The sequence below is a fragment of the Phyllostomus hastatus genome, unplaced genomic scaffold (genome assembly GCF_019186645.2).
Source record: "Phyllostomus hastatus isolate PE091 unplaced genomic scaffold, TTU_PhHast_1.1 phas_scaffold_216, whole genome shotgun sequence".
Classification (NCBI taxonomy): Eukaryota; Metazoa; Chordata; class Mammalia; order Chiroptera; family Phyllostomidae; genus Phyllostomus; species Phyllostomus hastatus.
In genome coordinates this window covers 17,676,702-17,703,658 of record NW_025334018.1, presented here as the reverse complement: position 1 = coordinate 17,703,658, position 26,957 = coordinate 17,676,702, and the positions used below count along the sequence as shown (strand labels likewise).

General features: G+C 50.4%; 1 protein-coding gene across 3 annotated transcripts in view; it reads left to right on the top strand.

The window, feature by feature from the left end:
• Positions 1-1,141: 1,141 nt before the first annotated feature.
• NTNG1 (netrin G1) overlaps positions 1,142-26,957 on the top strand; it is a 260,055-nt gene continuing 234,239 nt past the window's right edge. For all 3 annotated transcript variants that reach the window (XM_045816854.1, XM_045816856.1, XM_045816855.1), the window contains exons 1-2: positions 1,142-1,812; positions 8,719-9,457. In XM_045816854.1, coding sequence (XP_045672810.1) covers positions 9,212-9,457 — 246 coding nt within the window. In that variant the 5' untranslated portion in view covers positions 1,142-1,812; positions 8,719-9,211. The remainder of the gene's footprint in view (positions 1,813-8,718; positions 9,458-26,957) is intronic.

The window sequence follows — 26,957 nt, the reverse complement described above, 5'->3', positions numbered from 1 at the left end:
GCCCACACCAAAGTGCGGAACCGCTTCCTCCTTAGCTTAGTGCCCAGATCCGCGGGCCAGGGGTGGGGGGGCGCACTTCTTGTCATGCCTCGGTTTTTTCTCCCTCTCGTCTGCCCTTTCCCCTTACTGCTCACTCACTCCCCTCGTGTCACGGTATAAACGGTATGGAAACCTGCTTCTGCTGTGTGTGGAGATGCTTACAGACGCCTAAGGCCAAAGTGTTCCCCTATGGCAATCGCCTTGCTTTCTAATTCACGTCTCTTCCTAAGTCTTGACTTGATCTTCGCTGGTGTTAGCGTGCAGCTCAGTGATCCTGGGGCGATCTGAGCCCCCGCGCAGGTGGGAATGAAGTCTCGGGAGCATTTCTCTGTCTCTTGGGAGAAGCAACGAGGCCTGAAATGCACCACTCGCTCTTAAACTCCAACTTTTCCAAGGGAGCACGGATTTCTAAGCGAGGAGGTTCTAGGCTTGCTCTGTAGGCACCGCAGGCTGGGCAGGGGAATTGTTTAAAAAACACCGTGGCCGTCCCCGCTGGGGCGAGGGGTACGCTCAGACGCGGTTTGGGTTAAAACCAGGAGTGAGGGATGGGACGCGCGAGGGCGTAAGTGCCAGGTACGCGGAGAGTCCCGGGAACCCGCGTTTCCGTGGGCGAGCGCGGGCGGGGGGAGGCGCAGGTGGTCTCCCACCCTCCGCAGCCTGAGGTCCTGGCGCCGCGGCCCGGGTGGTACCCGTTGCAGTTGAAGCAGCAGCAGCAGCAGCAGCAGCAGCAGCAGCAGCAGCAGCAGCACCAGCCGCCGCCGCCGCAGCCGCAGCGAGCGGGACGGAGTTAGGACCGCTCGGAGCGCTCAGGTCTCGGGGAGTATAAGGTTTGCAATCCTTCCACTTGCTGCCAGTTGCAGAAGAAGATCCGCTTTTAAGTGAAACGTACACGCCACCCCTCCGCGGGCTGCGGCTTCCCCGGGCTCGCCGCCTCGTCCCCGGCGTCTCCCGCCCCCGCGCGGCGCTCCCTCCCGCGTCTGCACGCGCCCCTAAGTTTGCCCGGAGCTCGCCTGGCCACTCGGAGCAGGTCCGGCCGGCCGCGCGCGGCGGGCGGGGCGGCAGCCGGGCGCCGCAGTCCAGAAGCGTCGGGGGCCATGTACGTTTCATCAGACGGACTCGGGGTGCGTCGCGTCTCGCAGCCATCAGCGCCCTGTGCGGCGACATTTCTGACTTGAGTGGAGGAATGCGCGAAGGCAGCCCGGCAGGACCCGGTCTTGGAGGATGTTCTTGGCGCCAAGGCTGCTCGCCCTGACGGATGTCCCCTCGGACCCAGCGCCACGTCTTCATCTGAAATAAAATGAGAGCGGTGCCAAGCGGGAGAGAACCGCCGGGCTGCTGGTTCTGATCCCCGGGAATCGGGAAATCGTCCTGCGGCTTAATTTGAAAAAAAAAAAATAATAATAATAATAAGAGAAAAAAATTAGAAATAGGAGGAAAAAAAATCCCTCCGTAAAAGTTTAAGGCGAGAAGTGTCAGAGGCAGGGGCGCGAGGAGGCGCGGAGGAGAGCGGGCAGGCGGGGACTGGGCTGCGAGACCGCCCGGCGGCGGCGATTCCATTATTAATATCGCCACATTTTTGGAGGGAGAGGCACCTTTCCCGTCCGCGCTTCCTCTCCGCCCACCCCCGCTCCCTCCTCCTCATCTACCTGTCAAAGTCACCGATCTTCTGCATTTCGGAAGAGGACGTCAACGAGAAGGAATCCCCCCCTCTCCGCCAGGGCTCCGAGAGGGGGCGTCGCGCAGGAGGCTCCCCCCAGGGGCCCGGAGGCGAAGGTAATTAAGCGGCGGGGAGTGGCGGGCTGGCGCGGGGCTCGGGGCGCGCGGAGTCCCCTCCCGCGGCGGGCCGGGCGCGATCGAGACCCCGGGACTGCCACGGCGCCGGGTGCACACCCCGCCCTCCTTGCTGCCAGCGGTCCTCCCGGAGGCTCGACCGGGGCCGCCGCCGCCGCCCACCCAGCTCCACCCGCGGGCTCCGCCGCTGCGGCCGCCTCCCGGGGTGCGCCAGGCTAGGTTGGGCCGCCGCCCCGCGCCGTCGGCTGGGCCGCCGTGGGCGCCAGGGCCATCGGGCCACACGGTGAGTGCCGCCAGGCTCCCCTCTCCCAGCCCATCCTGCAGCTCCTGCTCCCCACCCCCCACCCCGGGCTGCCCCTCCCTCCGGCCCCCCAGTGCCTGCCTCCGGCGGGTGGCAGGGCTCCGGGTGGGCGAGGAAGTTTTCGGAGCGCCGGGAGGAGGCAGCGCGCGGAGCCCCTGCGCGAACCACCCCCCACCCCGCGCACTCCCACCCCCACACTCCGGGCTCCCGGGTGTGCGCCTCGGCGGGGAACGCGCGGGGTCTCCGGAGCCCGGACCCTGGGTCGTGTCTCCGCGGACGGGCACGCTGCCGCGCTCCTCCCGCACACACCTGACCACACACCGCGCGCCGAAGGGTCCTTTCTTTTTTCCTGTCTTTCTTCCACCATTTGTCTTTGCTTTGGGGAAAAAAACTTGCCCTCTTGCCGGCCCAGTGCAGCCGGCGTCCACACGTTGATCTTTTGAAGTTCCCTTCATTTAATCCCCTTTATTGGTGCGAGACTAAAGCCTTACTATCCCAGGTCGTGCAGCTGGGGAGAAGGGAAAATTCAAAGAGGGAAGGACTTGGTGCGTGGGGAGGCTGTTTGGAACATTTTCCCAGCTTCTTCACTGGCATTGCCTTAGTCGGCTGATGGATCGGCTAGGGAAAACGAACGGCCCTTCCTATGGATCTGTGGATATCTATATACAACACAAATAATACTGGATATTATTGGGCCCAGAATAACCGATTAAAGGGTTCATACACCGAAAAACTTGGATACAAAAAGAAACTGCGCCCTCTGCTGTTGATTTTCGTAATCTTACCTGGGGACCTTTTTTTTTTTTCCTCCCCTTTTCCAGAAATCCACTTAAGAAAGAGGTGGTTTCACTGGGCCAAGGAGGAAAATTCCCAGTGGGGGTTTTAAAGCAACTTTATTTGGAAAAGTCAGAGATGCATTCTCCATCCTGCAGACTTCCAGAGAGTAGAGGCTCCCCCCCCCAACCCCTTCCCCATTCTTCCCTTGACCCCGGGAAAGGGGATGGAGCCCCTCCTTAGCACAGTTTGCCAGTGCTCGGAATGGGAAATTCTGAGTGAGATTCAACATTCTGCGGAACTAAACATATGGTGTATCTGGCAGTAGCTTTGCTCTAGAAATAAGGCTCTATTTTATGACCGAGAATACTAAAGTTTTCTTATCTTACAGAAATGAGGGGAAAAAAAAACAAAAACCCAGAAAGCTCTTCCAGCAAAAACCATTTCTTTAAACCTACTTAACGGTTAAGCTCGTCAGGACAAGTTTCCCAGACATTCCCTCCGAGGAGGGGGACGTCTGGGGGGCGTGCTGGGTCAGCCCCTGAAGAGCATCTGTGCCCCCTGGGGTGTTAGCAGCCCCTGGTGACATGGAGTACTTTGGCACTGTGTCACTTCTGAGGGCTCCATGTGCCTCCAGCCCCTTTTCTCGGGGCGGGGGGGGCGGGAATGAACAGCTCCGTAACTGCCCAAGACTTTTGGGGAAGACAGACAACTTTCAGTTTTTCATTAAGACAAAATCTGGATGTTTGCATGTGGATCTCAGTACACAGAAAAAAACACACCGTGTTTCCCATCCCATGCGTGAGGGGTGCATTTCCTTTGCTGAGTGTCCTGAAATGAGAGCTGTGTCACCACTGAAGACCAACACGAGGCCATTCAGAATTCTATAGATTTGTCTTGTGCTTTGGTGATATTTCCTGTGGCGAAGTTGAAGTGGGACCATCTCGCATTGTGTAAGGAGACACTTTATTTGCACGCAAAGCTGCTTTTCCCCTTGAGATGTCTGTTTTGTCCGTGTTCACCGGGCATGTGTGTGACAGTGATGCAGGTCACCTCTTTCCGGAGGCGGCCGGCCGTGTATTTCGCAGTGTCCTTTTGTGTGCTCGTACTTGGAGCAGATACCTGTCTTTGCTTCCCTTGTTATTCTGGGGGGGGGGGGGGGCATCAGGTAAATGTGCTTAAAAAATGAAACCATCACACCTTTAGTTGGTATGGTTTCTAAGAGTTGTAAGATTTCGAGAGAGAGTTTTAGTTACAAAAACCCCAAGTCGCTCGGAAAGAAATAAAATGTCATCCAACTCCAAAAGTTAGTTGTATGTTCACAGAAAGCTGTGTGTGTGTGTGTGTGTGTGTGCGTGTGTGTGTGTGTGAATTGTATTTCAGGTCAGTAAGAGATTTAGCATACTCTAAAAAATAATTTTATCTTCAGAACCCTGAAGTTTTCATTTCAAAACTTCAGGTGGGTGTAGATGTTCTCACCCGTGCCCTTTAAGCCTCGGAGCTCTGAACTTCCCCCCAGAGGAGGAAAGATTTAGTCACGAAAGGGCAGATTTCTTCGAGGCTGCACTGCCTCTGAAATGATTTTGTGTATTATCCCCCTCCTCACACGTCCTGCCGAATATGCACTGTGTAACTTCTCTCCTCAGCCTTCGCTCGGTGAAAACAGAGATCTTTCTAATGCCAAGGTGTGCTATTTGGTTTTATTAAGAATCTCACGAAAGGCGGTTGCTCGTAAGATCCAATCAAATATGAGTTATAAACAAGAGTCAGTCGTATTGCAGGACACGTTAAATTCCTCATGTTTTGAGAGACAGTTAACAAAAGGAGAGAAGCAAGTATCTCCCAGGAAGATGGAAAGACACTGTTCTCTTCACAACCGATAAGGAAAGGCAAGGAACAGTCAGAATCCGTTAGCTACCTCATCTAGTCATAAGCTCCTCGGCAGCGTGTTGGGAGCTGCGAAGTTTGAGAGGTTATGGGATTTGTGTATATCATCCTCCCTTTATGTTTTCCACTCCATGGAATGTGATGATAGTCTTTTTGTTCCTTCCCATTCAGAAACACGTGTATTAATAAAAGCCCTCGTGTCTATGAGGGATGAGTCAGTAGCTGTCTATTTCAGGTGCCCCCCAAGAGCCCAGTATTTATGGCACAAATAGCCTCCCAGCGCCGCCCCCAGCCCGGAGCAAGATTATATAATAGAACAAAGGTGGAAAAGCAGCTGGAGTTTGGGGATTCACTCTCAGTAGTTCCCTCTCCGTTGATGAAAATGGCACTTGGTTTCGGAATATCCTTGTCCCTAATGTTGATCATGATTAACTTCCATGAACTATTTCGGGAAGACTTCTTTTCTGCCCCGAGAAAGGGCCCGCGACATACCTTGTTGCAGAGTTAGTCCGAGGAGGAAGGGAACTCGCGACGGAGCCCTGGAGAAAGATAGTGTTCCGTGTGTGCGCAGCCACTGGATAGCCCATTTTAGACCAGATCGGTCACATCCATCAACTTGAGGGCACGGCATGATTTTGCGTTTTTGTGTCGGCTCTGCAAATCCACACAGCAGGGCTAAGGAGTTCTCCCAGCGTGTTCGTGGGTATTTTTATCCGAGGGGACTCCGCGATGCTTCAGTGCGCAGGAAGAGGTGGTGGCTCTGTTTGACTCACGCTCAGCTCCCAAGGTTTGCAAAGTCAGGAACTGGAGTTGGAGCTGCGAACAGTTAGGTGATGCACATGCCTGAGACAAATCCAAAGCCCACGGTCCCTGGGCAATTAGTTCCGACCCCGGGCGGAGGGATTATTAGTTCAGTGCGTGAAATCCCCAGACCTGCCCCAAACGGGCCTTCCCGTAATCGGTGTGCCTAGCTCTTTGCTGCGAGGACCCAGCTTTTAAGAAGCTATTGATGATTTTAACCCGGTGCCATGAGGTAATGACAGACATTTAAAAACAATGTCTTTACATCGTTTTATTTCCTTTGAAGACGCCATCACTCTCCTTTAGGAGAAAGTCTCTGATTTTGGCAGAGGTGTGCGGGGTGCCACGCAAGTTCCCAGTTTAAATCTCCTGCTAATTGTACGTTAACAGGTTGTTCTCTGACGTGCGCGTAGCACTTGCGGTGGCACAGCAAGGCGAGCCTGACGCAAAGGCCACAGAGTGGGTGACGCACACGGCAGGTCTAAAAAAAATGAGAACGGAATCAAATAATTGTGCTCGAGAGCAGCTCAGCGACCCCCTGCTCCTGACCTCTGCGCGCGGTGGTCAATATCTTTCCCGTGTCAATGGGAGCTCATTAAATGCAAATTCTGCAGGCCGACTGAGCCACACCACATTAGCGCTTGCCAAGGCTTGACATTTTTAATACATTAATAGTACGTCTGTAATGTAATGGAAAACTATTAATCACAACTGGTTATGTGCCAGAAGTGTAAGCTATAATTGGCTGCTTCTTGTCAAGAAGGTCTGTCGCGCGGGCCTGCGAAAGCGTAGCATTCAAATATCTTTGCCCTGCTCTGCATTTTCCCCTGTCAGTCCTGTGAATTCGATCAGCGGTGCAGTCCATAATTCCGCGTAATGGCCATCATTATGATTCTGCTGCGGTTTAATGAGAATCCGTTACAGGGGGTTTGCCGTTGGGGCAGGAGACAGGGACGGGTCCCCGCGCATTTCCTTCGCGCCCCAGTGTCTGTCGTGAGTGTACACAGTCCCCTCTCCGTGTGTGGTTGCAGGAGGGCCGCAGGTGGGCAAAGACAGCCACCAGGAGTAAATGGGGAAAGGCGATCGCATCCATTGGTTGAAAAAAAAAAGTGAGGATTCATCTCAGGGAGATTTCAAATATATAGTTGGGGTCGTATTTTAAAAATAGTATTAAGGACTATCTCCTAGTGCTGAGTCAGTTCAGAGTCATTGCCACCTGTTTCTGGGCCTCGAGAGTATGTTGTCCTTCAGAGATAAGTTGCTATGAACTAGGAGCGAAGAGTTGAAGTGAATAATTCCTGGTCTAGTGGAGTGTATGCTGCTTCAGCTACCACCCTGCGCACACTCACACGCACACACACACACCCTCATCCTGAAAGTGTTTGTCCTGGTTATATAGCACAGGAGTAAACACCGTGGAAACACGCATCTGGAAAATGTACATTTGTACTATTGTAACAGCTTTTTGGAGTATTACTTGTCAAATTGTTGGATGTTTCTGAAAATGCCAGCTTACATATACTAATGAATCTGAAAAAACAAAAACAAAACCCAGAAGGCTCTAGTGGCCACCACACACGCTTCCCTGGGGAGTTTTTCTTTTTAGCCTAAGATTTGAAATTGCGTTCACCAGAGTGTAGTCCTTACGCTGCACGGAAGAGGCGGATTCAGATCGGCAGCTTATCCGTGTTTAGACAAACAGCTGATTATCACTTCGTGGGAACTCAAATATTCAACTTTTCCTAATAGAAAATATCACGATTTGCAGCTGTATGATAACATTTTATGAATGGGATATAATGAAAATTGTACTTGCATCCATAAAGCAATTATTATAAATTACTTTGCTATGGAAACACAATTCAGCCATCTGCTGGCATTTCATGGTTTCTGTGGCTGAGTTCACTTTAAGATGGTGCATTATTTAAATACAGGATCTCTCTTATGAGATTGTTTGGAGGTAGTGAACATCCATACTTAAACGGCTTCATGTGAATTGAAGGGTCTCTAATGGTATTTTCTAGAACTCTGGGCTTTTTGTCCTTTTCCAGTGGCTTAAAAATAATTACTGGGACTGTGACAACTAATGAGGCAAAGACACTTTTGAAACCCAGGATCCAAATTCTGCCACTTCTTTAGATGAGGACAGCACTCTCCAACGAGAAAAGTGGCCAGGGAAACTCACCAATAACATACCCATAGCTACGGAAGCTGTGTTACCAGTTAACCAAAAGTATCGTTAAATAGTCATTTTTATTTTCTCTTAGAATTAGTGCCATATTATTCTGCTTCACGGCCTGTTAACTCACCCTCCGCTATTTTCAAATGTGCATTTTAAATAGTGTGTTTTACTACAGAGCTTTTCGTTCTAAAGCGCGTATAATATTCGCCTTTAGGAAAGAGTCTCCTCTTGTGTTACAGAAAGTAACTAGCAAAGCAGCTGTCATGTCCATAAAAAGGTGTAAGAGAATGGAGAATTCTTAGGAAAGGAAAATTGGCTGCTCTGGTTTTATTTTGAGTCTTTGTTGCAGAAGCCACACTATCATGATGACTAAACAAAAGGTGCTAAATTCTTCCAAAATACAGCAGGCCCCTCCAGGGGGCCGGCTGACGACGCCAGTGTTCACTGTGCTAACAAAAGCTAAGAAATGGACAAGGCCTTTGGAGATGTTTAGGGTCTCTCTGCTGGGAGACAAAAGGCATACAAGTGGCTGTCACTTCTGTGTCACTGTTATGAAGACACTCATTTCCGCTGCCGTTCTGGGAAACTTTCTAGCACCCGCAGCTGGGAGCCTTGTTGCAGCCTGGCTGCGTGCTCTCATTGTGGTCCAGGTGGAAGTGTAACTTTTGAAGTAAAAACCTGTGACTCCCCTGGAACACACACACACACACACACACACACACACACACACACGTGTCTTGGTGTTATGCAAGAGTTCAATCCTTCCTAGTGAAATTCTCCCCCGTGGGAATGATCTCGGTGGCCTGCTCCTTCCAGCAGAGCAGCGAGGAAAAGTTATCCACTTGCTTTGTCTTGCACCCAGCCTCCCCTGTGTCAACCTCTCCTACATGTGGTAATGTATTGATTCTGGGATGGTAACTCTTATCCTTCTTGTTTCTGAAAGGGTGCTGGTGCCAGAAGGATGGTTGGTGGGACACAGACACCAGGCTGGAGACACGCACCCTCGTGCTTCGAGTACTGACATCGGAGGGCGAAGAGCCCTTGGGAGCCAGCCCCGCACGCCCAGGACCTACCCCAGGGCTATCGGATGTACAGCCAGAGAGCCCTCCCTTTGCCAAGTCGTGATCTGCGACTAGACGTCTTTTCCAAACACCAAACTAGACCCCGGTCGAATGGACAAGGAAAAAACTGCCAGTGGCTATTAACACCGAACGCCCGAGTATGTTAGCAGGTCACCAAAGTCCCTGATGTCCCCGAACACGCACAGTCTCTCAACCCTTCACACTCAGCTTTGGAATCGACTTTGAGGTCTCATCCTCTTTTTTTTTTTCCTTTAAACACAACGCTGTTTATGTCTATGCGTATGTGAAATAGACACAGCCCCCCGAGGAGCAGGCCCCGCGTTAGTTCCCGCCAGGGCTGCCAAGAACTTAGAGATGTATTTGTCACGGTTCCTGTCCATTCACGCCCTCTGGGTGACGGTGTCCTCGGTGATGCAGCCCTACCCGCTGGTGTGGGGACATTACGATGTGTGTAAGACTCAGATTTACACGGAAGAAGGGAAGGTTTGGGATTACATGGCCTGCCAGCCGGAGTCCACGGACATGACCAAATACCTGAAAGTGAGGCTGGACCCGCCGGACATCACCTGCGGAGACCCTCCCGAGACGTTCTGTGCAATGGTGAGGCAACGCGTTCGAGTAGACTATTGCGTACTGCGTGGGGGCTCTGGTCCACGCGTGCGGATGAGGGGAGGTGAAGACTCAGCCCGGGGCGCAGCGCTGGCTCGGCGGGAGGCGGGGGGGAGGGGGGACGCTGGGGGCGGGCGCCGGCTGTGTTCTGCGTGGAGGCTCGCACCATCCGGAGTCACAGGTCCCGGTGCAATGGGGGCTCTGGGTGCTGCGACTGTAAGCGAAACACTGGGTCACAAAACCGGTTGTACGAGAGGCTGATCGACATAAACGAGAGTTAAGTTCCTTCCTCTGGCATCTAATCAGCACGAGGACGAGACGCCGCGGAATGGAGCCGTGCGCCGCGAGGCCCGGCGGTACCGCCCCTTGGATAGGCAAGGTTACAGAGTCCGTCGTTTTGGCCGTGTGCGTGAGTCTTTTTCTGGGTGGAAGGGTGAACGCTTTGTGGAAAGGTCATGTTGGAGTGCCACACTGCATGGTCACCAGGGACAGTGCTGAAAATATTCCTGTGAAGCGTTAGTGTAAGAGTTCGGTGATTAAAACGGTGAAAATCGATGGGCTGAGTCATGCGCACGCTACAGCGTGTTCATTGGCTGCACGTCACTGGCTTTGGTTTTTGTTATTGTTATTTGGTTAGAGGTGGTTTTCATTTGATACAGGAGCGGTGATTCCATTTTTTCACATAACAGATGTAATCGTATGGCAGATTTTAAGAGTATTCTTACCTGACTTTTATTATCTTGCACCTGGCCCAGGCGTTTTCAGGAGGGTGACCCTGTGCATCAAAGCGGCATCTGTTCTCAGTCCCCGGTGACTTACATTAGCATAAGATCATCCTAGGCCCGGCACTGGAGAGAAGGTTTTGTAACAGGAAACAATTTTGAGCAATAAAGAGTGTTTTCACCTAAAAGCTGAGGGCCTGCCATTTTTCAGAAGCGCCTTTGGGGACTGGTTTGAATGATAGTCTAAACCCGGTTCCGTGCGCAGGGAGAGAAGGCACCGGGCGATTAGGTGTCACTGTGACGAAGGGACGCTGGAAGAGCGAATATTTCACAGAGGGGACCCGGCTCTCCGGGAGGCAGGCAGGAGGCAGGCAGGCACTTTGCGAAGGAGAGGCACTTCGGAAACTGGAGACTCCCAGCACAGGAGCTGGTTCCAGCACATCAGCAAAGCTGCAAGGTGTCTGTAGAAACAGCAGGGCATTTGTTGGCTTTCTGTAGACCTTTAATGTCCTCTCATCAAAGGTCAGGTCTAAGATCTTGGGGAGGATGACTGTGCAGGTGAGCGGTAGTGGGGTCTCCCACTCCGGCAGTGGAGGATGCGTTCTGGGCCCGCTCTTCCCACTGCTAAGAACACTCAGCTCTGTGAGTGGGTTCTCATGCACCTGTAACCACACGCCACTTCTGGGTTTGTTTAGCAGTTTACACGTCTAAGGACAACAGCAAACCCCCTTGTTTGGAGGGCTGTTGCCACTTGCACAGGCCCCTCGCGGTGCGTTCAAGGGGTGCTTTCAGCGTGCTGCGCCCCCGGCCCTGGCCTCCGGCAAGGGGACGCCCCTCAGCACCATCCCCACCCGCCCCGCTCCAGGGTGTACTTGGCGTCCTCCGCTCGCTCCTTCCTCCCATCACGAGTGGGCAAGGAGACGTCCTAGAACGTCTCCGGCCTGCCTTTCGCAGGGACCTGGACCAAGGGCCTTAAACACGCTGGTCCCCAGTGGCCCACTGGCTAAGGGACATTAGAGACCCAAAGGGAAAGAAGCATTCGAATGATTCCTCTCGGCTTCGTCCCCTCTGGTCACCTGTGTGCTGCTTACGTTCACGCGAGGCCCCACGGGGCTGCCTTTCCGCAAGGCTGCCTTTCCCCGGGGTTTGGTCGGAGTAGGGCAGCTTCAGCGGATTTGAGACTGTGGTTGAGTGAAGTCTTCTCCGAGGGAGAGGGCGAATGTGCACGTGATGGGCCCAGCGGACTGAACAATCCATCCCGCACGTGCGGACCTGGGGACTCTTTGGATGCGTGTGACAGGTCCGGTGGTCGACGACGGTGCAGTCTAGAAGCACGGTCGTCCTCCGCGCAGGTGCGGACTTGCCTTGAAGCGCATCGGTGGGCGGGTTCCTGGCCCGAGGCGCGGGGCTGCGGCAGCGTAGGGGATGCTGTCGCGTCAGGCCCGTTGAGGGGCTCCATGGCCCACGGTCTAATGGGAATCCGTAAAATCACCTGCGTTAGGATGTTCACACTCTCTCCTCTGCTCTCTCAGTCACGGTGGCCCATTGCAGCGGGGTGGCCACCGTAGGAGCTCCGTCACCGCCCACACCGGCCCCGTCACCGCTTAGCCCTTGTATGCAAATATTTGCTGCAAAATAGTTTCAGCCACGCCCTGCTCAGCTAGTTGTCATCCTTACTAGCTGTGACGGTGGCAGTTCTGAGCGCCATGGGCACGTTTGGCCAGAGAAGGACCCCGTGATTCCCATAGCCCATTGATTGTATGTAAAGTTGAAGTTCATCGGCAATGCATGGAGAGTCTGGGTTGCTGCTTTTTGCATCAGCTCCACTGTTCTGTGCCACCTACGAATGCCTTCACTTTCGAGGGAACACTCAGGAGAAAAGGACCACGTGATTCCACCTGATGATAGACCTCTGCTTGTTAACCCGAATGCCCTGCTTTATAACTCTTTCCTGTCTGCTGATCTTCAGTGGTTGCCTGCTCATGGGACCAGCATTTCAAACAGGAGTTTCATGGGAGAATTCTGCCATTTCTACTCAGGACAGCAGAGTAGGGGAGTATAGGGAGAGATGTAGATATATCTACATCTCTATGAATGAATTGTGTGTATTGAGGTCATCAGTTTGTTTTTAATTTAACGTATTTCTTTGAAGTTGTGCGTGGCTAAACCAGCTCTGTGTTTGCTCAGCGGGAGGACCCTGACGGGCAGGAGAGGGCCGAGCCCTCTGTCTCGGACTGTGTTTCCACATCGGGACGGGCGGTCGCCTTCCTGGAGCCACACAGAAGCGTCAGGGAACGCAGCCCCGTCGGTTAGCACAGACCGCCTGGCAACTGCAACGTGTCCTGTTGGCGTAAAGAGCAAGCGGGGTGGCGGGTGACACGGACCTGTGCGTCCTGCTGAGTGATAACCCTGTGCCTTGTTTTTTTGTGTGTGGACCAAGGTAGCTGTCCTATTGCCGCGCCATGCCCCAGCGGCTTGAGAACGGCCGAATTATCCGCCGTTGTCTGCAGCCTGTAGCTGGTTTTGTGGATCGGGCAGACAGCAGCCTGGAACAGAAGCCCTGCAGGCGGAAGGAGTCGGCGCGCCGGTACAATTTATGGCCCAGAAGTGCTGATGGCGGCAGAAATGTGAGCCCTCAAGTGCGGCTGTGGGCTTCAGAGCCAATCAAAACTAAATTAGGAAACAAAGGTTATTAAAAAGTCTTCTGTGCGTGTAATTTTGGCATAATATTATGAGGTGGACATTAACTGTTCCCCTTGGAGACCGTAGGCATCATTAATGTAGCATGCCTTTAATTACGAGTAGGCTCATATTACTAAAAACCTGGAGAAAATAAAGTACTCTGAGGGGCAGTTAGCAATCCCCTCATTATGTTTACTGAAATAATGAAAAGAAGGCGTGTAATTTTTCTAAATAAAATGTCAGAATTTGAAATGGAAATGGATTTTCTTGGGGAAAGTTCCTAATGGGCGCCCGCAACTCTCGTTGGGCGTTTATTCAAGCACCATGGCAGGTCTGTTAACGGTCATTGGATATTGTGCTATTTTCAGAAAGACTCCTATTAGGAAGAAGGAAAAACTTTAATTATTGTGAGCACTGTGGGTAGAGCGTAAGTCATTACGTTCCGATGCAGTGTGTGGAGGGAGTGGAAAGACCTTGTGCCTCCTGATGGGAAAGGCGCCCAGTGGGCTGAGCGATCGCGCATGCGTGGTCTCAGGCCGCCGTAACTCGCATTTCTGATGTGACCTCGGCCCCGGGAGGCCGTCTGGTGGCTTTCAGGTGGCCTCTGGGAAGCTAATTGGATAAACTCAGTTGCGTTTTCAACGGCAAGGCATTAATATCAATTTGCCCAAAACGGGAAACGACATTGACTTATATAATAATCGAATAATCTTAAAAAATACACTCTGTTCACATGGAACATAATTCAATAAATGAAGTTTTAATAACAGTGACATATTTCATTTGAACTGATTTATCCCTTAATTATGCCAGAATGGAATTTTTAAAAACCTTCAGTTCCTTCATTATTAACACTTCGTTGCTATTAGTTCATTATTTTGACTTATTTCTTGGAAAAGTTTAATTCATGTTTGCAGTGAGTTAAGTTCCATGGAGATCAATCTTTCTGATAGATCCCCATATTGAGTATTTCCTTGTCGAGGAGCCTGCGATAGCTCCTTAAGGATCTACTGTGTCAAGCCTAAAGCTTGCTACCCGATCCTAAATCCAGTGTGTTCAGCCTCACCTCCCACGACCGTCCATCGGGCCCCGGGGCGTGTCCGGGGGACTCAAGGCTGGGGATCTGATTGGATGGGAGCCTCAGCATTGGGCTTGTAGCTCGCTGGCGGAGCAGTGCGCGGTTTCTGGGGAGGGCCTTGGGGGTGGCTGACACAGATTGTTCGGCTGTGCTAACAAAACCTAAAACCGTCCCGCGCCCCACCTTGCGCCCAGACAGTGCGCGCCGTGTGCACTGGTCTCCTCGTCTCTCTGCCGGGCCCGTGCGTCACGCATATCATCCCGGACGACCGCGAGCGGAGTGAACCAACAGGGCACAGAGCCCGGGCAGTAGCGGCTGGTGCTGAGACCCCGAGTCGGGCACGTGTGGTCCCCCCGCTTCAAGGGAAGTCCCGGAGAGCCTTAAGCAAAATGAATAGAAAACAGCGTGTCCCTGGAGAATGGAGGAGAAATAAGGCCAGCACTCAGACTTTAAAGGTACAACATTATTTTGCTACACATCCAAGGGCCACCTGGAAGATCTTCTCCCGTAGCTGAGCGCCTGAGGTTCACCTGTGTCTGAGAAGGACAAGAGAACGGGGTGGGTGAGGCGCAGCATTTAAACAACAATGTAGTGGCCTGCTTAATGCTAGAATGACTTCTTATATCTGGCAGGGTGAGGGGAGCCAAAAATCGCAGAACCTGATGAGTTAGACTGGTGTCTATACATTTTGTTCTTAACGTAGATGGCGCTGGAGCATGCTGAGTGGGTGAGCCAGGGCTCACCTACCTGGAACTCCGACTTCACACTAGGGTTAGGGGAAGCGTTCAACCGCATATACACACACAAGATGCTTCAAGGTGAAACATGAGACTTCGGAATCGTGATTGCCCTGTAGTAGGCCCCTTCCCCCTACCTCCTCCAGTCCCCCACAGGTAGCCTTGCCCGCGGTCAGCCTCGAGGAATACCACTCGAGAAGTGCGAGAAGACGTATCCTAAAACCACCATCGTATGTCTGGACCCTTTCGGGGTCCCCTGGGCAGATTCTCTTTTTCGGAGGCGGGGGCTTGCTCTGCTCTGCTTTGGAGATCTACACGGTCTGAGGCCGGCTCTGGGGGCCAGGACCATCCCCTCATCTCACGTGTTTACCTGGACAGGCACGGGACATTCATTCCTCTCGCTCAGCGTACTGGGCCGTTCTCCACTATCCCAGTGCACCCACCCTTCAAGGTCTAGGTCAAGGTGATTCCTCTCTACACTTCCTGCCAATTTCAGCTCTTATTCTCCCGGCCTTTAAACTCTTCTCTTTCTCGATGCACATATAAATATGTAGTATAACAAGGCGTATGTATGTATGTATGCATGTATATACGCAAACACCATTGAGTGTGTATGTATATATATCCACACACACACAGGCATTGCATTGCGGTACCCATGTGCTCTATGTACTGTACTACGTCCCGCCACTTAGCCCCTCGGCACATCTCATTAGCTCGCACAGGGCGTTTCCTACGCCCTTACTCTCCAACGAGAGCACTCCTCTTTGCGAGCATCTGTGACAAAGCCTACTGTACACCTTACTGTGTCACTGCCTGTTTTTATTTCAACATTGTGTTTTTGAGATATATCGCTACGTTGTTCTCTGATGCAGAGAACTCAACAGAGACTAAACCCGATGTTGCTTTTCTGCCTCGGAGCACTTAGCGTCCTTCCAGGCAACAAGTAAATAGTAACATGGTTTCCATTGATCAGTGGATTGAAGGCAGTATCGGTTTTCCAGAATGTGTTTTCCTTCGTGAGAACTGTGACCAGGAATCTGAGGTTTGTTTTTACCTCTGTAAAACCAGGGTCATCTAGAAAAGTCTAGCTGTTGCACCTGGGTGGTTTATGATGCTGTTCTCTCCAAAGACAGGTGGTCTGAGCTCCGATGCTGGGTGTATATACAGGGGATTTTTCCCCCACTTCTAATTGAATCCTTTAAAAATATTTATCCATTTGTGACAGCAGGAATGGATCTTGAGGATATCATGCTAAGCGAAATAGATAAAGTCGAGAACCATATGATTTCACTCATGTGTGGGATATAAAACTGAAAGCAACAGATGAACAAACAAGACAAAAACTCAGAGACACAGAAGCAGTGTGGCGGCCAACAGAGGGAAGGGGACAGTAAAGGGTAAAGGGGTCCAGTATATGGTGACAGAGGGTCTGGTACAGATGAGGGACCACGGAGTTGTATACCTGAAACCTACACGATCTTCTTAACCAGTATCACCCCAATAAACTTCGTTTCCAAAATATTTACCCAAATAGAAAATTCGGAAAAGATAGAGGAGCCTCACGCGCAACACCAAAGTCACTCTGCCGCTGTTTCCTACACACCTCTCTCCCTGACTGCACCATGCATTTTGTTTTATAGAGTTGAAATCCTATCAGATACAGCTTTTCATCTTTTTCATTTAGCATTCTTTTTAGTATTTAGTTGTATCATTCTATATTAGAAAACATGGTTTTAAAAGCTATCTGTGTCTTCGGTGGATAAACCGTCTTTCATTTAGTTACCCTCCCGCTCTGATGACGTGCTGTTATTCCCATTGTTTCAGTCTGTTACAGTCTTCTTTAGGAAACACACCCTTCTTCTGTATGCCAGACCTCCCGCGTTAAATGCTCACACCGGGGCGCGCTGAGCTCCTCGCCCTGTATTTAGCTGGGGCTCTCGGACAGGGCTGTGTTCCTGCCTTCTCAAGCGTGGAGTCGGCGCTGAGCGGGGTCAACGTGGGGAAGGAGACGCTGGTCTGGAATCAGCACGTGCGAGTCCGGCCCCTCTCTCTGGGCCCTGCTGTCTTCTGCCCGGACCCGAGAGAGGTTTCGGCGGGGGGGGGCAGCGGAAGGGAGGCAGCTTCTGCAGCGCAGTAGAGAGCAGCGTCGGGAGCAGCTCTTGGGGAGCAGCAAGCTGAAGACAAGCAAATTACACCTTGTAAACTATACCTGCAGCTTTGAAACTCGCTTTAAATTGATCCACGCCGAGAAATGCATTTTATACAGGAACTCAGTAAACACGCCTATACACACACTCAGCCAAAGCAGGAGTGTCACAAAACAGTATTTACCCTTTCTGTGGGCTATGCCCTGTGATGTGTGTTTCTCTTTTTTAGCAAATGATGGAAAATAATATATTGATTTCTATCCGCAAGTGGGACGCAGCATGGTTTTTGAAACTCGCATAAAGGAGAAAATACTGTGTACATCATTGTGTAACTTCCTTTGTTAATGCAACATCATGGTTTTGAGATGCAGTGGTATGTCGTATTCCACGATATGGGTAGTTCTTTCCTCAATCTTCTATTTATAGACATTTAGATTATTTTGTTTGTGTCCACATTTGAGCTCTGATCAGGGTCAAGTTGTCCTCCAGAAAGAGTTATCAAGTCATGTTCCCGCCCCACGTTTCGTGGAAATCTTCCAGTCACTAGATCCTTATCAACACTAGGCATTGTATTCTAGAAGTCTCCTCTGGTATAGGGCCATAGCCAATACATTAAAATAAGTAGTTTACCAAAAAAGATAATAAAATTATCCTTATCCCCACTACCTTTTCTGGGGAGGCAATCATTTTCAAAATTTGGCGTGGATGTAGGGACATACCAGAAGGTGAAAATGACATCTTATTTTCAAGATGTGTTTATTCGCCTATTGAAAAGTTTAATTTTTAATGTTCTTTTGGCCCTCTTTCTAACTTTTCTGTTGAAGCCCATTATGTAAATATGTACATATACTATATTTTTAATTTCATACCTGAGCCTTTTACATAGACGGCATTTCTAGTAGTTTATTGAGTTCAAAAATAGGAATGTCCTTTCTCCCAGGAAAAGAGCTCTTGTTTCAGAGTCTTCCTCACTCTTTGTTCTGTGGGCATTTTCCATGTTCTCGCCCTGGACTTTGCTGGTGGGGACCTCGGGGCCAGGAGGGGCCGCTGAGTGCTCCTCGCGTCTTTTGTCCCGAACAGATGAGCACTGAGAAGCTGTCATTTGCCCTAAGCAAGGTGTCCCTTTTCCCTTAGAACTGTCATCTTTGTCTAAAGCGGCTGCGGTGAAGCCTGCCAGTGTGGGTTCTAATGCGCCAGACCCGTGGGCAGACTCGTCTTCAGGTGCCATTCTTTAGATTCCGGAATTCCTTTCCTTGCCAGAGGGGGCAGTGATGAGAGTCGTCTCCCAGGCACGACATTGGAACAGAACTCACTGGGGTTGTGGCCAGGGTGTTTCTTCTCCTCTTTCTGGGAAACAGATAGATCAGATAGATGCACAGTGTCGGTTCCATGAAAATGAAAGATGTGAGTTGAGGAGGCAGAAACCAGAATTGCTTTTCGCTCTGTGACCCACGTTGAAACTGGCTTCTAAACTGTGAAGTGAGATTTGGGTTGGATGGGGCTGCAGGGCCAGGAAACGGCGCTGTCGTTCCAGGGCGTGGACGTCGGTGCGCAGGCCCAGCCGCTGACACTGTCATCCGGCGATGTCCGGACAGGGAGTTTTCACCCGCACCTGTGACTCTCTGTCTCTTCCTGGCGCTGCCTCTCCTTCTTGGACGTGGTAACGTGAGGAAGTCACATGCACTTCCCGGCAAGTGTCCAAGGGACCGGAGAGCCCAGTGCGTGGTCAGCACGAGTTGCAGCAGAGGGCTGTGTGTGATGCAGAGACTGAGCTGGCGGCCAGGTGTTCGCCTGGGCTGCTTGGAGCACTCGTGTGGGCTTCCCCAGTGCAGACAGACGCACCCTCCCTGCGGGGTCAGGACGCATGCTCATTGGTGCTCTGTGCTGTGGCTCAGAACAGAGCCCCACTCCCCGGTCACCGGGGCACACCATTTCAACAGCGCCGGGCCTGATGGGGACCTCACTGCCTGCCTGTTGCATTGAACGCGGGTTGTGTTTCTACAAAGGATATTTGTAGCTGATATTTAGCAAGCACTTTACATGGTGGCCTGCACTGTGCTAAATGTTTTGTTGGTTGACCTAATCCTCAATCCTATCACTGTCCTTATTTAATGAATGGGTGAAGGCACTGGAGGCACGAGATTAAATAAACTCTTCCACCTAACTGGGGGAGGCAGGGACAGGATATAAACTGTCTGATGGTGGGTCCTCCTCTCAAACTCTGCAGCGAAATCTCCCCTAATTTGATTTGTCGTATGTGGGATAAAACCGTTGCAAAAACCTTCTTTTAAAAAAATCACATTGACAGTTGGGGACAATGAGCTACAATACTGTGATTTTGTTATTTAAAAAGCCTTTTATCTGCAATAACTTCAGAAAATTGGATTCTGTAAACAGAGTGCAGGGAACGCTGGAAACGCACATTGTGTGATGAGTGCTCCATTCAGGGACAGGCGGGCCAATCAGCGGCGCTTGTTCCCACTCCTGCTTTCCCTTCCGAGAACGTGCTCGTGTGAATGGAAATAGCTGTTAGAAACCACAGAGACCGGAATACGTATTGTGTTCGCCGTCGCGAGCCAGAAGAAGAAGTCAGCAAGTGTTGGCTAGTTAAAAAAAAAAAAAAATCTGTTCCTGAGGATGAGGTGTTGAAAAAAGTAATTAGCAGGGTCCTTTTGATGTTTAATTTTTACAGTATCAATAACAACCGTTAATCCTAGCCAAATGCCCCCCTGCCGTCTCCCTGGGATGCTTAGTGGGCATTTTCAGCTTAACATGTTTATTTGAAAACTCTTGGTTTCTCTGTCTCGAATCTGTCTTTAGTCTTCCCCATTTTTACAAACATTGGCTTCTGTTGACCTAGTTGCTCAAGATGCAAAATCCAGGAATTCTCCCTAACTCTTCTATGTCCGTACAACACACATCAACACGTCATGTTCGCTCCACTTTCCAAAGGTATTCGGAATCCGGCCACTTCTCATTGTCCCCACTGCGAACAGCCGGTTCCTGACCAGCTGTTCAGGAACAGCAATATCTGAAGTTATCTGAAGGTTAACTTGAGCTTCGTCTCAAGGCCGGACTCTGTGATTCCCCCTGCCTTCCTTCCCTGCCTCCCAGTCCTGCTCTGTTATCAAATGCATACATGGTTTATAGTACTATATCGTAATTATATCATATAATTATGGGCTAGATACGTGTGCCATTTAAAGAAGCTGGGGGAGTCAGGTCCTTTCTTTATTCAGTTTCCTCCCGTAACTTGGGGTCCCATTGAGAACGACGTCCAGACCTCACTACTGCCCGGAAGGCCCCGTGGGGTCGGCCCCCTGCGTACTTCTCTGCCCTCCGCTCTGACCTCTCCCGCTGTGTTCACTTCTACCGGCTACTTCTTGCAGTGCTGCCTAAAACTAAGCTGATTCTTGACCTGTGCTTGGGACTCGCATTCTCTTCTCATAGCTTGCTTCTACCTTGTATGTAGGTCTCTGCTTAAAACCCCATCTCCAAGGGTCCCATCTCCTCAAGGGGACACTGTCTAAAATAACATCTCCTCCACCTTGTTACCCACCCCTGAGCCTGCTTAATTGTTCTTCAGTGAACTGACTAAAAGGATGATGTTTCAATCATCCACCAAGTGAACTGGCACCAACACCGACCAGTCAGGAAGACTGGTTACGCCTCACTGGAGATCAGTTACAACTGCCTGATATTTCTTATATTGCACACGGCTCATGTCTTTGCATCTCTTTCCCCCTCTACAATGCAAGCTCCAAAGGGCAGGGATTCTGTCTTGTGTCTGCTCAGAGTAAAGCTCACTAAATATTTGTTGAACAGTGAATGAACTGTTAAAATAGAGATATGTTCATTTGATTATAACATTCATATCAAAGACGATCACTCTGATATGTATGTGGTCTCTGGGATACATAGGCTGCGTTGGAGGTCCTTAATCTTGCACAAATCATAAAAATTTAATTTTTTCAATTAAAGAATTAAAAAGCACATAAATCATGTAATAAATACATGTACAAGACCCACTTAGATGAACAGTAATAATGTTACGTTGTTTCTGTTAGGACTGAAGCACCTTTGCCTCCATCCGCTGATCCATGCCTCACCTCCCTCTCCCAGAGGGAACAAGTCTCATAAATTTGGTGTATTACCTTCCAGTCCCTGTTTGTGTATTTTATACAAAGCTTACAGGTTCAAAAATAACATACTCAGGTCATTTTGACTTGCTTTTTAAAAGATTTTATTTATTTTTAGAAAGAGGGGAAGAGAGAGAGAAAGAGAGGGAGAGAAACACCAATGTGCGAAAGAAACATCGGTCAGTTGCCCCTCGCAGGTTCCCCTACTAGGGAGCTGGCTCACAACCCAGGCCCATGCCCTGACCGGGAATCGAACCAGCGACCTTTCGGTCTGCAGAATGATACCCAGCCCGCCCCACTGAGCCACACAAGGCAGGGCTTGACTTTTTATTTTTTATTATCATCTTGGAAAACTGTTCTACAACTTTTCATTTAATGTTATTTTGCTTTGATCTGTATGATCTAGTTATTCATATTAAAATTACGTATATATTTTACTGTATAAGTATATTCCTTATTAGTGAGAATTTAGGAAGTGAATTTTGGGGGTTTTTTTTTTGAAGTTTTTGCCTTTACCAGACACTCTACAAGCAAACATCCTGTATCTGGGAGCGTGTGAGCAAGAGTTTTATCTGTTTTGTCCACACCCAGAAGCCCACCCGCTAGGTCCTAACGTGAACACAAGTGCAGCTGTACCGTCTCACGTTCCTACCGACGGGTGAGAAGGGTTCTCCTCTCTCTGTTTCGTTGTGTCTTATTTGCCGATATGCCTCCTCCTGAAAGTGATGAAAATACTTAAGGAATCGTGTTTCTCTTACTGCCTTAGCTACCAGGACACACGCAGAGTGAGACTGTGTGCTCTGTCACAGCGGCCATAAGTAACTAAAGATTTTTGATAAAACTTCTCTGTGCCAGGAATCTTAATCACTCGGCTTAGTTTTAATTATTTCAACAAATAATCACCTTCACTGGGAAGCTGTCTGAGCTTCACCAGTACAAATTCATGATGACGAATCGACAGGAAGAAATGTGAAATTTGGAGAAATAAATACCCTGCTAAACCACAAGCAAACCTCTTGGACTCGATCTTTGGGTGAAGGGCGACCGATTTGAAGAGTGGCATCAGGCCCCCTGAGTGGAAAGGTATGCTCTGACCTCCACAACGTTCACAAAATTCATGGCTCCAAACATTATTTCCAGCATTTAGTTGTGTATCACTTTTCCCCCCAAATCACCGTCTTCATTACTGGACTCTAACACAGCCAGAGAGTGCTTATAAACTGGAAGTCTCCTTGCTTACTTTGCAAGATGATAGAGAAATATTGGCCCATCCATCACCAGAATGACTTGTCTCCTCCCCGGGAACCTGAGGGTGATATGTAACTGGAATAAATTTGGGCAGCAGGGGAAGAGTCCCATTTCCCAGGAAAACCACAGCCGGGAACTATCCATTTAGACTGACAGCGGAGGTGGGTCAGTGCACATTTTGTACATTTGCTTGTTTGGGGCAAATTGGGGCTGTTTTAGGAGTAGCAGCAATAAGGTGTATACCTGTTTATACCCTCCTAAGAAAGGGCCAATCAGTTGCCCCTTCTAGAAAGAGTTTTCTGGATCCCTGGGTCTTGGATGTTCAGAAGTGGATTTATCTCACTTGGAAAAGGGCAGGCCTTTAAGGATATTTTGTTTGGATTCCAACAAAGTGGAAGGTTCGCGTTGCAACTTAAGTTATTTCATCTCTTTGCTCCCAGTCAAGATAAGGTAGCGACAGGCCTAGCCCAGCGCCTGGCGCGCAGCCCGCGTGCAGGAGATACCAGTCACCTCTACCCCTGCGATCGTCAGCTGTGTCGCTAAGAAAAGGGAGTCATTCTGCTTCCCTTTCTGTGGGCTGCCCGGCCTTCCCCGGCGTGACTGACAGCATCTGATAACTAACTGCTTCTGGGCTCTGGCTCCAAGCCAGGCGTTTAAAAATCAAGATGGTTTCACAACTGTGGTTGGAAAGTGATTGAAATGTGTTCTGAGGAACACTGTTGAAACCATCACTCATGGATGCAGTGGCGTTTGCACCGAGATGATGACGGGTCGGTGTTTTCACAAGCGCCCTGGCCATGCCAGGCGGCAGCGTCACGGCTGCAAAAGAAGTCTGAACCAAAGTCTTAACCAAATACATAACTCTACGAAACTAAACAAAAGCTCAGTGTATTCATCAAGTATCGTCATGGGCTTCATGTCTTGGCACTCGGGGAGGCTTAGGAGTGAAAGAGAAATTCAAGTAGAGGAAACAGAAATGTTGGGTCCTCGATCGGTCTTTCCTGGCTGCTGTGTCGTCCTCTCCCTCAAAAGCACCGGTGCATTGCAGGTGAACTCTTCGATCCACGATTCTTACTGGCTCCCATTGCATTGTTTTATTCTCTTTTAAAGATTTTATTTATTTAATTTTAGAGAGGAAGAGAGTGAGAAAGAGAGGGAGAGAAACATCAATGTGTGGTTGCTTCTTGAGCGCCCCCTACTGGGGACCTGGCCCAAAACCCGGGCATGTGCCTGACTGGGAATCGAACTGGCAACCCTTTGGTTCACAGGCCAGCACTCCATCCACAGAGCCACACCAGCCAGGGCCCATTGCATTGTTTAGTTCACGTGATATTTGCATGCAGTGTGTTCAGTGAAAGCAAAGACCAAATTACATTCTCAAGGTGATGATAGAATTCTGAAGAGGTTCTGTTTCCTTCTAAGCAGTGTAGTTTTGCATCATAGCTTGCGGAGGAGAGAGCGGGTTGGAGCTCAGCCCCCACCTACCGCTTGGCTTGACTTCATGACGGGAGCACCTGCCCACCCGTACCCGCTGGTACTCTTTTGCAGACTCCCATTGTTGCGACCTGATCCTGTGCAGGACTCACAGTGTGTTCCAGAGTGAGGCCACACAGGGAGTTGGTGGGGGTGGGGGAACTGCTACGGGCCATACAGAAACTTTATTTTCATGGTATCGGATAAGAAAACCCACACATGTCTGCCGGTTAATTTAGCAGCTACTTCTTGAGCACCTACTATGTGCGAGGTACTGAGCTAGGGATGTAAAGACGAGCAAGACAGATACATTGTTGAGTGTGCCAGAGTTCACCATCAAAGCAGAAAGCAACATGTGAAGCCAGCATACCTGCAATTACCTCTGTAGTGAATCCTGCAACGAAGGACTTGAAGTTCTCGATGAGAATATGCTGGTGGGGAGAGGACAGTGGAGACCACTCTTCTCAGGGAGAGTCTGGGTGCCGTCAGATGCTAGGCCTGGTCGATGATGTTATGGTTATTTATACACCTTAGAGCTGGCAGGCCCCCGACCTTATTATTAAAACTCTTCCAGCCCAGTAACTTTGTTACCACAAGACTGAAAATCGAGCCCCTAACCCCTTTTCCTCACTGAAATGATTTTTTCAAATTTTATTTTTCAAATACAATTTCGTATTCGTTTGAAGTGTACAGCATGGTGGTTAGGCAATCATACACTTTACACGGTGATTTCCCCAGGATCTTCAGCCCCGCCTGGCACCGTACGCAGTTGTTACAATATTGCTGACTGTATTCCCTGTGCTGTACTTTACATCCCTGTGACTGCTTTGTGACTGCCCGTCTGCACTTCTGACTCCCTTCCTTTTTCTAGCCAGCCCCCAATCCCCGCATGGAAGCCGTCGATGTGTTCTTTGTATCTATGAGGCTGTTTCTGTTCCGTGTGTGTGTTCTTTCGTTTTGGTCTTTAGATTCCACCTACAACTAAGATCATACAGTATGTATCTTTCTCTGTCTGGCTTGTTTCACTTAGCTTAATGCCCTCTAGGTCCATCTATGCTGTCGCAAAGGGTAACATGTCACTGCCTTTTTATGGCTGAGTAAGACTGCATTGTATATATGTCCCCCAGCTTTTAAATGCAATTTAAAAGCAAGATTCCTTAGACGTGCAGCTGCCCCATGACAGTGGAGGGCTGTCCTCAACGACACCCTTGGCACCTCACGGGTAGTGACCAGTCACTCGTCTGCCTCCCCTGCCGGGTGAGGAGCTCCGGGGCCACAGGGACAGGCCTGGTTCTCTGTGACGTCCTCAGCAGTCAGTTTAGAACCCTCGGCAATGACTGTGGACCGAAGGGTCTTTCCAGCAGGCTGCTTTCCTGCATCTCTGCTCTCTCCACCCTTGCGCCTCTCTTTGTCCCTCACTGATCTTTCCTGCGCCCCGAGTTCTTCTCTCCGCACTGTCTTCGTCCTCACTTGCGCCATCAGAGTTACCTTGGGCAGCGGCTGGCAGCGGGCGCCCCCTAGGGGTATTTCCCGGGAGTAGCTCGTTCTCTAACTTCGCGGTGGTCCCTCCGAGAGTGTTTATTTACCTCCTGGCTCTGCGGAGCCCTGGTGCTGGGGGCGTGATGCGAAAAAAGGTGACAGGCCGGCCCCTGCCTTCCAGAAGGTTTGTAAAAGAGACTGTCTTCAAAGAAGAAGAAAACAAACGTGACGCCAGCGCTCCACAGGAAGCGCGATGGCAGCCCAGAGGCAGGCGACCGACTCACTGCAGACTCAGAGGGTCAGCGGTCGCGTCCCACGGGGCCGGCCTGTGAGCTGAGCCTGGGGGAAGCGCGGGCGGCTCTGAGATGGGAGAGTAAAGACAAGGGCGTCCGGGCCTCGGGAATGAGCAAAGCCTTGTCTTGAGCTTTTCCCTTTAAAGTGGCTTCCTTTGGCGGGTCTGGCTGAGCAGCGTGACTGTCATGATGCTGCCACCCGTGGGCTAATCGGGGCCCTGCTCCGCCGTCCCTGTGTTCTCCCTTAGTGTCGTGTCTCATCCGGGGCAGGCCCTTCCGCCGCTCTCTGCTCCGGCGGTCCTTACACACGGCCCTGTGGCTGAAGGTCCCTCACACAAGGCCGGGTCTGCAGCAGTGCGGGGCGTGCTCTGTGAAGGCACTGCAACTCTTACCGCCCACTTATGTGCAGGCTACGTGGTCACAAGTCATAGGTACTGAACAGACGGCACAGAGACGCAATGCGACACAGGTTTATGGAGTCCCAACCAAATAGTTTTGGGGCACGCTACCTATTTCAGGTCTTCAGTGTTCCGGTTTCTTTTGCATGGTTTTGTTGTTTTGTTTTGTTTTTTGGTGAAGGTTAGCTGAAATAATTAACTTTGACACTTATGAAGCACAATAGAAGTCACTCTGTACATACCAGGCCCTTGGTTTGACCCCGGCCTTTGCCCACCGAGGGTTTTGCTGGAGAGGTGAGCATTACGTACCAGTAACTGAGGTTTACAACAGTTCACAATGAGGGTGAATGAATATGGAAGTCACCGCCACTGCCGTTAATGGTCAGAGACGACAAGAGCCAGGAAAGTTGCAGGGGACCTGGAATTGGATTATAGGCCACTGAACCTGAGCTATGTCCGTGAGCTCGAGAGGTCAGAGGGTCCGCCGTGGTCCTCGTCCAGACCTCGGTTTTCCCTCTTCTCCCAGAATACTGATTCAAGATGCGTGACATTTTTACTGGCACCCTGGGCTATTGGTCTGGCTGTTGTTTTCCGGCGAGAAACATTTACAGAACGGCTTAAATGCCTTTTTATTTTATTTGCGCTGCAGTGCTCTCCAGGACAAATCTTCACAACCCCACGAGCCCGCGGCCGCTCCTAGACTGGCCTGGATTTATGCGTCATCCCTGAGAGGAACTTCTTCCTAAGACACTCGGTCCACGGAAGGCAGAGCACTGGGGTCACCCTTCACCCAGCACATTAAATAGCTGGGATATGTAACTATATGTCATTCATCATTATCCATGTTCCTGAAGTATCTACAGTTCAAGTCCCGGATGTACTAGAGTAATAATTTACATCTGTATAAAAAATCTCTTAAAAGTGGTTTCGCCCACTTCGAGTCCCATCAGTCCTGCTGCATCGGGTGGAAAAGCGCCACTTCCTCCATGAGGAAGCAGAGACTCGAGAAGGTGACGTGACTCTCCCTCGCAATAACCGATACATGGTAGGCATTGGATTATCAGATTTCCGTCAGCTTATATGAATGCACTT